General features: G+C 44.1%; 1 protein-coding gene across 2 annotated transcripts; it reads left to right on the forward strand.

Moving 5' to 3' along the window:
- On the forward strand, nt 1–6634 carry CCR1 (C-C motif chemokine receptor 1). 2 transcript variants are annotated; one of them, XM_044754993.2, is made up of 2 exons: nt 1–193; nt 4356–6634. In XM_044754993.2, exon 2 carries the CDS (start codon nt 4419–4421, stop codon nt 5484–5486), a length of 1068 nt encoding a protein of 355 aa, XP_044610928.2. In that variant the 5' UTR covers nt 1–193; nt 4356–4418; the 3' UTR covers nt 5487–6634. The 2 variants fall into 2 exon arrangements, with proteins under 2 accessions (XP_044610928.2, XP_014707907.3); XM_014852421.3 differs by having other exon boundaries at nt 22–854.
- The last annotated feature ends 5670 nt before the right edge of the window (nt 6635–12304 follow it).

Raw genomic sequence — 12304 nt, forward strand, 5'->3', positions numbered from 1 at the left:
AGTGCTCTCATTTGACACAGCGGGAACCAGGCTGAGAAAGCCACAGTGATCCACCCGTGTCTGCAGCGGAGAGCTGGGATGTGAACACGGCCTGTGTCGGACCATTGCATAAAACAGGAGCCGGGGACCAGAGAGGGACGGCTGAAACCCAACCAACAGCCCTGTACTCACTCCAGGCTGGAGGTTCCTCGAGGTAAAACTGCTCTGTGGGACTTGGGGGGTGGACACAAGGGAGCAGAGGGGGACGGAGAGCGGTCAGAGGTGGAGGACATAGGGGGCGCCAAAGAGAAGCTGCAGCCTCTCTCAGACCGTATCAGCCAGATCTTTTTGAGGAACAAGACTCAGCGTTATGTTTAAATCCTCTCATTTGCAATTTTAAAAGAAAAAAAAAAAAGGCTAGTCACTGATCACAAGAACTGTATGCCCTGCCCCCATGCCACCCCCACACACGTTTCTAGCCTTCAATTGATTGCTTCACAAGTTCTGGTACTCCTCATTGTCATCGCCTCAGCCCACTCAACTCCACCCAACCCCATCCTACCCAATCCCCTTAAGGCAGAGCTCCCAGGGAGAAGTGCAGCCCAGTGACCAGAGACAGCCTTGGCATGAACTTGGCCTCCAGGAACTGGCCACTGGTAGGTGTTGTGGCCATTCAAGGACATCCAACCATACAGAAAGAAGAACTTTGTTCCTTTCTTGTCATTCTGAAAAACTGAGAACCCCAGAGTCCTGTCTTCATCATCACACAGGAAGTGAGCACTTCCTGCTCAATCAGGATTTTGAGCCTTGAAGTCATACAGGCTCGAAAAGTCCCAGAAACAGAGACTTCGTGGACAAAATCCTTTGAAACCAGAGTAAGTGGCACTTGTCTTTTCTGTCTTGTTGGTTGCTGTCAAGGGCACTCTTTTTTGAAGACAGGTATGCAGCTGGGGAAGGCTGTCATCCTTCTCCTGCGCAGGGCATTACTTGTCTACCTGTGTGTCCCCTCAAAGGTGGGGAATTCTTGGAGGGCCAGGCCAATGTCTAAGGAGCTCATTGATGCATCTGTGAAGCAATTAATTGTATAGCAAGACTGAGATTGGGTGGATTTATAAGGCTGTGTGCTCAGATGCAAAATAAGAGGTTTTTTGCTTAAAAAAGGGAGAGCTTTCTTGAATGATTGGTTGCTGGTGACTGATTAAGAAAGTCAGCCCAGTATTAAGGGACAAGAGGCAATTTCTGTGGAAAGCTACTCAAGAGGAAATTACTTGACAAATTTCCCCATGTAAATGAACACCAAACATGGTATATGAAGAAATCATAGCAAGAGGGAAATACTAATTAGAAAAAAATTTTCAGAGGCAAGGATGATTAGATACTGAATCAATTTCTTAAGAAAACTAGAACCAAGGAGCCTCAAAATCAGGACTGTGGGCTGTCTTGGGAGGAGGTAGAATTTCACCCACCTGTGGGCAGGGAGCTGGCCAGATGGCCTCTTGGGATGCATGCATTCTGCTCTACTAACAAAGAGGCAGGTCAGAATTTTGTTCTGAAGACAGAGGGGTAGGGGGCTACTGTTTCTCCACAAAATCTGGAGGGTCTCAGATTTTCAGAGTTAGAAATTCCGAGAAGTTTGCACAGCCTGCCACCAGGCTGTGTGCCACTCACTGACCCTTTAGTCCCCATGCTGACTAGCAGGACAGCTCTAGGCTATTCAGACTGCGGGCCATTGACGTACCGGTCAATGTTGAAAAAAGAGCCCTAATTTCTAATGTTTGCCAGTTTTCCTTCTGTAAATATTCATGGATTAATTTCAAGCTACCATCATGCAGAATGCAGAAGTGGGAAGAGATGCCCGCTGTTGGCTCTTATGAACGAGTGTAAGCCAGCTTCGGCACTCCACCGTCACAGACTGTCCTTTCTCAACTCGGAGACTTCACCCACTCCTATGCTAAAGGATGCTGACACTGGAAGGTTCCAGGCTCCAGGGCTACAGCTGATCACTGTGCAGTGACCTTGGGGCAGACTTTTGCCACAGACTACAACAGTGCTGGCAGATTGCACGGCAACATGGTCCTTTGGCCTCTCCTCCAAGGTCCCAACCCAGTGATCTCCCTTTAGGAGCAGCGTACCCTGGAGTTGTTGTGTGGTGCCTGACAAATTGGGAAAATAGTGACTGGAGTTGGAGGCTAGGGGGTATGGAGGAGACTCTCTTTTCAAACAGTGCCTGACAATGCTGACTCAATTTGCCCTCACCTTTGCCAAAACTCTCCAGAAACTAGACCCACAGGCTCATTGTTGCACCATTTGCACTTTGTGCCTCCAAGCTGCTTATTGCTTCCATGATAAACCCGCCAGCTCACCCAAAAATGCTGACCGCCAAGCCGAACTGTCAGCACTGGCAGAGGAAGCAGAAATCAGAAATCGCCAACGCAGCTTGGTTAGTGACTGTCAGCCTGGATTTCTCCAGAAAGAGAGCTGATCAGGTAGAAGCAAGTCCAGGGATGGAGGAGTGAGCCATAGGGATGGATTTGAGTGGAAATGACAGTCCCCTAGCCAGGGTGCCCGACACTCCTCATGTGCCTCATGTGCCTAATTTCCAACAGCCCATGCAGAAATGTGAATTTTTTAAGCAGGAAACATTCATTAAGCAGTGTAGAAGGAAGAGCACTAGACACTCCAGGTTCAAGATGGGAATTATGATGTAGGTACCACCTACTTTACTGATTGACGTTTAGCTCAAATCAATTCCGACTGATGGCAATATATTGAAAATTTCAAAATGCAGCTCACATGGGAGGGATTGTCATTGTCCATCATTGCCAAGTAGCATTCGTTTTCCAGATTAACTACAGAGAGACTTGGTGGGGGGACTTGGGGAGTGGGGTAGATTAGCCAGAATAGGATTGGAACCTGGGACATTCCTGGTGGTGACAGGTCTCAGAGAAGGGCCACTGCAGGGAAGGAGGTACCCTAATATTTACTAAGGGCCCAGTAAGAGCCAGGGGGTCACTTTTCTCCTACATTACCTTACAGTAGCCCTGCAAGGTAAGAGTTACTTTCCCACAACACAGAGGAGGAACTGAGGCTCAGAGAGGTAGATTAACTTGTCCATGGTCTCATAGCTGGTAGGTTACACCAAAGCCCATGCTATCTTTGGGGAGGTGTATTGAATTAGTAATTGAAAATGAGTGCTCAAAAGAAAGGGTTGGGGGAAGTCCTACAAAAGCAAGCTATCCAGTGGTTCTTTTTTGTTTGTTTCAAGGCAGCCCTAGGTAAAAATACCTAAGAGCTTGTTTCAGCAGAACTCTGGCTACCGCCTGGTCGCTGAGCTCAAGGTTGTTCTGTGCTATTCCTCCCCGGACTCCCCACTTCTTCTCACCAGGCCGTTCCACTCCACCTGGCCTGTACTTTCCTCTGAATCCTCCTCACAGCTCTCACAGGAGGTCTACGGAGTTACCAGTGGACCTAGCTGTGCCCCTTCATGGCAATGTGACGTGGGTCAGGCTGAGCCCACTCTGGTGCCCTCAGTGTCCTCATCTAGTAAGGGATGGAGTTGGCCTTCTAGGATTTCACTATGGCAGCACTATTGATGTTTGGGGTAGGATAATTTTTGCATTGCAGGACACCCTTGGCCCTGCCTGCCAAATGACAATAGCACTGCCACCTGCCCCCATCTTTGAGACAACCAAAAAGAAAAAAAATGCCCACACAACATTTTCACGTACCTTCTTGGAGCTATGTCACCCCTGGCTGAGAATCATTTCAGCTCCAAAAGCCATCAAGATCCATCTGTAAGTTTTTAACCCTCAGTTAGAACTTTTTTCCTTCTCAGCATCCTTCTGTGGACCCCACAGTGCAAAGCCATTGCTCTGTGATTGGAAGCAGGAAAGCCAAGTCGCTTCAGGAATGGGCACAAGACAGCTTACCCACCTAGGTTTGAGGTCCAGCTCTTGTTCTCACCAGATATGTGTCCTAACCACTCCAAACTTCTATGTCATCACCTCTAAAATGGGGAACAATAATGGCACCCCTCCAAGGGTTGTTTAACACTAAGTCCAATGCCGAGTCCATGGGAAGCACTTGGGAAATGTTGGCTATGAGTAGTGTGGTGAGATCTTCCTTTGTTTATGCTCTCCACCCACTGGAGTTTCCCCTCACAACACTCATTGCCAAAGCAATTGAATTAATGATTTGTGTACTCATTTATTTATTGCCTGCATCCCCAGTTAGACTATAAGTTCCACAAGGGAAGAGAAGATCTGGGTCCTCCTTGCTTACCGTTGCATCCCAGGGCACAGGACACAATAGGCATTCAGTAAGCAGTTGTCAAGTGGTTGAAGACATGTAATCACTGCCTTGTCTTTGTTGTCCAGAGCCCATCGCCTTTATCAACAAAGTAAACACAGAAACCATTTTCTTGACCTGGAGAAGCCAGGATGGAAATTTCAGTGACCCCAAACGACTATGATATGACAACAGAATTTGACTATGGGGCTGCAACTCCATGCCAAAAGGAACAGCTGAGGGCCTTTGGGGCCCAGCTGCTGCCCCCCCTGTACTCTCTGGTGTTTGTCATTGGCCTGGTCGGCAACATCCTGGTGGTCCTGGTCCTCATGCAATACAAGAGGCTCAAAAGTATGACCAGCATCTACCTTCTCAACCTGGCCATTTCTGACCTGCTCTTCCTCTTCACGCTGCCCTTCTGGATTGACTATAAGCTGAAGGATAACTGGGTTTTCGGTGATGGCTTGTGTAAATTGCTCTCAGGGCTTTACTACACAGGCTTGTACAGCGAGATCCTTTTCATCATCCTGCTGACCATTGACAGGTACCTGGCCATCGTCCATGCCGTGTCTGCCCTGCGGGCCAGGACTGTCACCTGGGGTATCGTGACCAGCATCATCACCTGGGTCCTGGCCCTCTTGGCTTCCATCCCTGGCTTGTGCTTTTCCAAGACCCAGGGGGAATTCTCTCATTACACCTGCAGTCTTCATTTCCCTTCTGAAAGCCTAAAAGAGTGGAAACAGTTCCAGGCTCTGAAGATGAACATCTTAGGGCTGGTTTTGCCTCTGCTGGTCATGATCATCTGCTACACAGGGATTATAAAGATTCTGCTCAGACGGCCAAATGAGAAGAAGGCAAAAGCCATCCGTCTGATTTTTGTCATCATGATCATCTTCTTCCTGTTTTGGACCCCTTACAATCTGACCGTGTTTGTTTCTGCTTTCCAAAACTTCTTTTTCACCAATGAGTGTGAGCAGAGCAAACAGCTGGACCTGGCCATACAAGTGACAGAGGTGATCGCCTACACGCACTGCTGCGTCAACCCTGTGATCTACGTCTTTGTCGGCCAGAGGTTCCGAAAGTACCTGCGCCAGTTGTTCCACAGGCTCGTGACCGTGCACCTGGCTAAGTGGCTCCCCTTCCTCTCCATAGAGAGGCTGGACAGGGCCAGCTCCATGTCCCCCTCCACCGGGGAGCATGAACTCTCTGCTGGGTTCTGACTCAGGCCCTTGGAGGCCCATCCAGTACCCTGCGAGAATGACCTGCCAGGCATGCTGGCCAGAGAGGAGGCAGCTTGGCTGTCCCTGCCAGATTCTGACACCTGCTGCAGCACAGAATTGCACCACTCAGGGTTGAGGAAGCTTAAAGGTGGTCTAGACTAAACCACCTCTGGAGCTTGAGTCCTCGCCACGAACTTCTCCCTGGTGGAAAGGAAATAAATGTGCAAAATGGGACAAAAGGTGCCAGGGAATGTCTTGGGCCCAAACAGGATTTCAAATTTGTGAACATTAACATTTGTAAACAAAGCCACTGTAGCGTCCCCTGACCCTACCCTACCACCAATGATTTCGGAAGCAGTGATTTCCATGGTTGACTCCACTCTGAGCCCCGAGCCAATCAGAAGCCACAGCCACCTCCATCCACCCACCCACCCCAACCCCACTGCAGGGTCAGGCTCTCAGAAACCCTGAGGAGCACAGAACTCATAATGGAAGAACTCGAGACCTAATGGGAAGCAGGATTGAGGAACTGCTATTGGCGGTAGACCTAAGAAAGCCCTGAGAGAGAATTTTTATATTCACTACAGTCCCACAGTTCAGGCAGCGGGCCAGACACAGCCCTTATATATATTGTGTCGTACTTCTTGAATAGCTATAGAGGACAGAGAGTCATTATTTCCATTTGCCATTCCTTTGTTTCTGAATATTTTTCAGAATCTCCCTTCCCTATAAATTGGGTGATGTGGCAGTAAATTCTGACAGCTTTATTGCAGAAATCACTAACAGGCAAAAGGAGACAGTTGATTCTCTTCCTCTGGCTCTCCATCCAAGCCTTCTGGTTTTCTGGATCAGGGTTCGGGCTGCCACATTGGACCCATAAGCGAAAAATTGCCTCCTGTGCAGGCTGATGGTGTTTGAGGCTGGGAAGCAAGAGAATGCCTACCAGGAAGGCTGGGGACTCCATCTCTAAGAAGGATAAGAGAGCCCTTAGCTCAAAGGAACTTATTTACTCTAGCGTCCTTAACACTTCATCTCTCACCAAGGATCTCTCATTTATTATGTCTTTGTTCCCTGTTTCCTCAGACATATATTTCTTTTAAAATTATTTTTCCAATAACAAAAATTGTTTCCAAAAAAGCTTAAAAATACAGAGGGGGAAAAAGCAGAATCATCTATAATCCCACTACCCAAAGACAACCACTGTATATTTTTTAATGTATTTTCTTTTAGTTAGTTTTTTCCTATGCATATTTATGATTGTAACAAAGATGGACTCCAATTGTACTCACTCTTCTGCTGTTGTTGTTTTTAAGTACTAGTATGTTGAGATCACTTTTCCAGGCTAATAAATCATTCCAAAGCATTGTTTCTGGTGCCTGCACTGAATTCCACACCAGGGAGGCACCCTGATTTACTCCACCCATTTCCGCCTGATTGCTCGCACAAATCAATTCAATCCAGCAACCACGACTGAGGACTTGCTCCGTTCAAAGTGAGCTCTCTGAGCTCTGGGAGACACAGATGTAGGTGGGATGTCCGTTCTGTGATGTTGACAGGCACAGGGATGCCATCAGAACCCAGGATGGATGGGTGGGGCTGCTATGGAGTCCGTGGTGCCAGGACAGCAAAGGGGAGGAAGGAGTCCATTAGTGAGAAAGCACCCTAAGTGGATGGATGTCCCCTTACAGCACAGTGACACCATTGGGCTGGCTTCTCTCTTTCTGGACACTTGAGTTGTATTCTTACCAAGCCTCCCTTCCCTTCAGGCAGGGACCTACTACCGCCATATGCCTTCTTTGTGCAAAGAAACTGGTATCATGAAGGTCTGGAAAACTTTTGTCTGGGGAGGAGGAGATCACACTGCCCTGGGCTTGTGCTTCCACACAGAAAATGTGGACAAATATAGGCTTTGGGAGTCAAGCTGGTTGTCAGCTCTCCACTTATAAACCTGCTAGCCCTCTCTGTGGCGTGGAAAGAAGGAGGTTTATTGGAATTAAGAAACATTTGTCCGCTACTTTGGTAAAATAAAACTGCATCAAAAAACAATATATGAGAGCCAGCCCTGATGACCTAGTGGTTAGTTTGGCACACTCCGCTTCAGCTGCCCAGGTTCACTAAACAAGGCATGGAACCACGCCACTCGTCTGTCAGTACCATGCTGTGGCCATGGCTCACATGGGAAAACCAGAGAATTGACAATTCTACACAGCTATGTACTGTGACTTTGTGTAGGGTGGAAAGGAATAAAAAGGAGGAAGATTGGCAACAGATGTTAGCTTAGGGCAAATTTTCCCCTAAAACAAAAGTATATAAAAAAACAATATTTGATCCCCAACAATATCATAACAAGGAAGATTTCAAAACATCCTCCAAATCCATTTTTGAAATAATTTTATTATTTATTTTCTTGTTACAAAGGCCATACATGTTCATTGTAGAGAAGTGGAAATGGGTAAAAAGCCCAAAGAAGAAAACGGAAGCACCTGTAATCTCACTACCCAAACACAGCCTCTCTTAGCATATTGACATTTTAGTGCATTTCCTTCCAGCATTGTTTTCTAAATGCACACACTCTCGTATTCGATCACACTTAGTATTTTTTGTGTAACTTCAGCAAAGTTCGATACATAGTAAGCTCTCAGTACATGCTGGTTGAATGGATGACTCTCTGAGCCTCAATTTCTTTATCTATAAAGTGAGGATAAGACTAGTATCTACCTCACGGGGCTGTTATGATAATTACATGAAATAAAGCAGGAAAGTGGAGCAATCTTTCTTCAACTCTATCAGATAAGCGATCTGCCTCTTGCCAGTGCCCCTCCTCAGTGGCTCAGAACACCTCCAGCTCTTCCCAACTGCCTCACTCCTGTCACCTCCTTTCCCTGCTCCTGTGTGAACGCGGTCACACCCCAACCTCCTGTTACTGTTGTTCCTACTGTTTCCTCCACTCCTCCCTTACGGAGAGGTTGCCAGAATAGCACAAGAAACTCCTGTATCCCACACCTAGACTCTGATTGTCAGCATTTTGCCACATTTGCCTTAAATTCATCATTCTCTCCCTTCCTTCCTCCCTCTCTTAAAGATAGACAGATAGGTAGGTAGGTAGGCACATAGGTACATATATAGATAGCTAGATAGATATAATTTTTATAGATATATATTTATAAAAAAATAGATACTATTTTTTCTCCAGAACCACTTGAGAGCAAGTTGCAAATATGATGCCTCATCACATCAGAATGTTTTTAAAACAGGAAACTAACACTGACACAATATCACCATATAATCTACAGTCTTTCCGATTTTGCCTACTTTGCAAATAACGGCCTTTATCGCCCCGGGATCCAGACTCCCTTGTTTTAGTTGTCATGTCTTTCTAGTTTCCTTCAATCAAGAGCAATTCTTCAGGCTTTTCTTGTCTTTGGTGACCTCAACATATTTGAACAGTACAGTTACTTGGTAGATGGTTCCTTTTGGGGGGCGTGATATCAGGAGGCACATGGTGTCAACCTGCCCCGTGACTAAAGATGTTAAACTTTGTCACTTGATTTAGAAGGTGTCTACCGGTTTCTCCACTGTAAAGTATTTTGTAGTTATTAATTAATAAGTGATTATTACTAGTTGGCATTCTAATGTAAAATAAAAGCTTCTTTTCTCCTCCAATTGTTTATTCATTTATTTATTGATATCGCCATGACCTCATGGATTCCTTTTTTCTTCAATGGAATAGAGTTTAATATTGTCTTTATTTATTTTGATGCACAAATTGTTCCAGATTTATCTAGTGGGAGCCTCTTCAAGCTGGATCCCATGTCCTTTTTCTCTGCCTTCCCATCATTTTTTGAGCACTTCCCTACTTTTTGGTACACGAGGGTCCAGGTTCTGTACAGCAAAAGAAACCATCAACAAAATGAAAAGGCAAGCTATGGAATGGGAGAAAATATTTACAAACCACATATCCCATAAGGGGTTATTATCCAAAATATATAAGGAACTCAGACAACTTGATAGCAAGAAAACAAATGAATCAACTAAAAAATGGGCAAAGGACCTGAATAGACTTTTTTCCAAAGGCATACACATAGTCAACAGGTACATGAAAAGGTGCTCAACATCACTAGTCATCAAGAAAATCAAGTCAAAACCACAATGAGTTATCACTGCACACCTGTCAGGATGTCTATCAACAAAAAGACAAGAGACAGCAAATCCTGGTGAGGATGTAGAGAAAAGGGAATCCTTGTACCCTGCTGGTGGGAATGTAAACTGGTACAGCCACTATGAAAAAGAGTATGAAGTTTAAGAAATTAAAAATAGAACTACCATGTAATCCAGTAATCCTACTCTGGGTCTATATCCAAAGAAAACCAAATCATTATCTCAAAGAGATATCTGTTCTCCTGTGTTCATTGCAGCATTGTTCACAATAGCCAAGGTATGGAAACAACCCAAACATCTACCAACAGATGAATGGAAAAATGTCATGACCAAAAGCAGGAGTCCTATTCTAAGGTTTTTTTTTTTTTAAAGATTTTTTATTTTTTCCTTTTTCTCCCCAATGCCCCCTGCTACATAGTTGTGTATTCTTCGTTGTGGGTTCTTCTAGTTGTGGCATGTGGGACGCTGCCTCAGCGTGGTCTGATGAGCAGTGCCATGTCCGCGCCCAGGATTCGAACCAACGAAACACTGGGCCGCCTGCAGTGGAGCGCGCGAACTTAACCACTCGGCCACGGGGCCAGCCCCCCTATTCTAAGGTTTTTAATGTGTATCATTTTCTTTTCTTTTTATCCTATTTTTTAAATTTAAAAAAATTTACAAAAAAACACATAGAATTTACCATCTTACCCATTTTTAAGTGTACAGTTCAGTGCTATTAAATATATATATAATGTTGTACAACCATCACCACCATTCATCTCCAGAACTCTTTTCCTCTTGTAAAAGTGAAACTCCATACTCATTAAACAATAGCTTCCATTTGTCCCTCCTGCCAGGCCCTCATTTATGTGGAATCGCACAGTATTTGTCTTTTTGTGACTGGCTGCTTCACTTACCACAATGTCCTCAAGGTTCATCCATGTTGTAACATACATCAGCATTTCTTCCTTTTTAAGGCTGAATAATATTCCACTGTATGTATTTACCACATTTTGCTTACCCATTCGTCCTTTGATGGACACTTGAATTGCTTCTGTTTCAGCTATTGTGAATAACGCTGCTATGAACATGAGTGAACAAATCTCTCCTCGAGACCCTGCTGTCAATTCTTTTGGGTCTATACCCAGAAGTGGAAATGCTGGATCATACAGTAATTCTGTTTCATTTTCTTTTTATGCCTTAAAATACATATTGTTGTTTTTTATGTAATATTTTTAATTTAGGAAAATGATACCTGTTTCTTAATTTTCAACATAGCACTTGGTTTGCAAGCTCATCCACATTGCTATGTAGAATATCCAATCCATTCCTCTTACCTGTGGTGCAGGACTCCATAGAGTCTATCCTCCACGCTTTACTTATCTACTCCATTAGGGATGGACACCAAGATTACTTCCAGCTCTCTGTTCTCACAAATAAAGCTGCAATATCCTCATACAGACTTGGACTGGAAACTATGGATTATAAAGAGAGTAAATAAGTTCAGTCCACGTCACCGCTAACTGTGCATGAAGCTGCCTCTCCCCACATCCTTACCAATACTTGGCCTTATACTGCTTTCTAATCTTTGCTAGTCTAACAAGAAAAGGGACACTCATAGTTGTTTCATTTTCATTTCTCTGATTACTGATGAGTTAGAACCTCTATCTGCTTGCTAGGCTTTTAAACTTCTTCTTTTGTAAATTACTTGTTCTTATCTCTGACTATTTTTTATTGGGTTTGCTGTCATTTCTTGTTGATTTGCAAAAGTTCTTTGTAGATTCTGGAGTTTAATTTCTTAATGCTTTAGACATAGCAAAGGACTTCTATCATTGTCTCAGCTGTATATTCCTTTAATGTATAATATCCTTTATTGAATAGACGTCCTTAATCTTGATAAAACAAAATTCATCAAGTTTTGTCTTTTGGCTTATGTTATTTAAGTGTAATTTAAGGGCTCCTTTCCCATCTTTAAATACCAATGTTTCTCCATTTTGTCCTATATTTTCTTTTTTTTAGCATAATAGCCTTCCATTTCTTATTTACGTCTTTGATTAGGTGTGTAACTATGGCAAGTTACTTAACTTCTCAGAGACTCCAACTTTGAAATGGAGACAATAGTACCATCCATCCAATGGGGTGGTCACAAGGATTAAATGAATAAATGCATCTGAAGGGCTTAGAAGAGGAGCTGGCACCTGGTTAGTATCATATGAAGATTTACTATTATAATTAAAATATGGTTACTTATTTAAGTACAATGTTTAAGTAATATAACATGTGAAGATGTAGCAAAAATCAAAACGGTGATTCTAATAACTAAAGCTTGAGAAACATCAGCCCAAAGGAATAGATTTTGATTTTTCCACACTTAGAGGACTCAGTATTGGCAGGGGCAGGTAGAAACACTGACATTAGCTAATTTTACATTTCCTTCCCTGTCACACTCAGTCTTCCTCTTAATTAGCCACTTCAAATGATATACCAACTCAGTGCATGACTAACACTTTCTCCCATGAAATTCTCTGGGTAAAATTTTGAAAAAAGAACACTGATTTTTAAGTCCATGGTTGTCACTGTGTCAGACACGGCTCCGTGCAGTCACATCCCTCTGCTGTGCAGGCATTTGGACATAGCAGAGATATCCTGCTCTGAAGTTGCCCAAGGTTTATTCTGGTCCT

The sequence above is a fragment of the Equus asinus genome, chromosome 21 (genome assembly GCF_041296235.1).
Source record: "Equus asinus isolate D_3611 breed Donkey chromosome 21, EquAss-T2T_v2, whole genome shotgun sequence".
In the NCBI taxonomy this organism is placed as follows: Eukaryota; Metazoa; Chordata; class Mammalia; order Perissodactyla; family Equidae; genus Equus; species Equus asinus.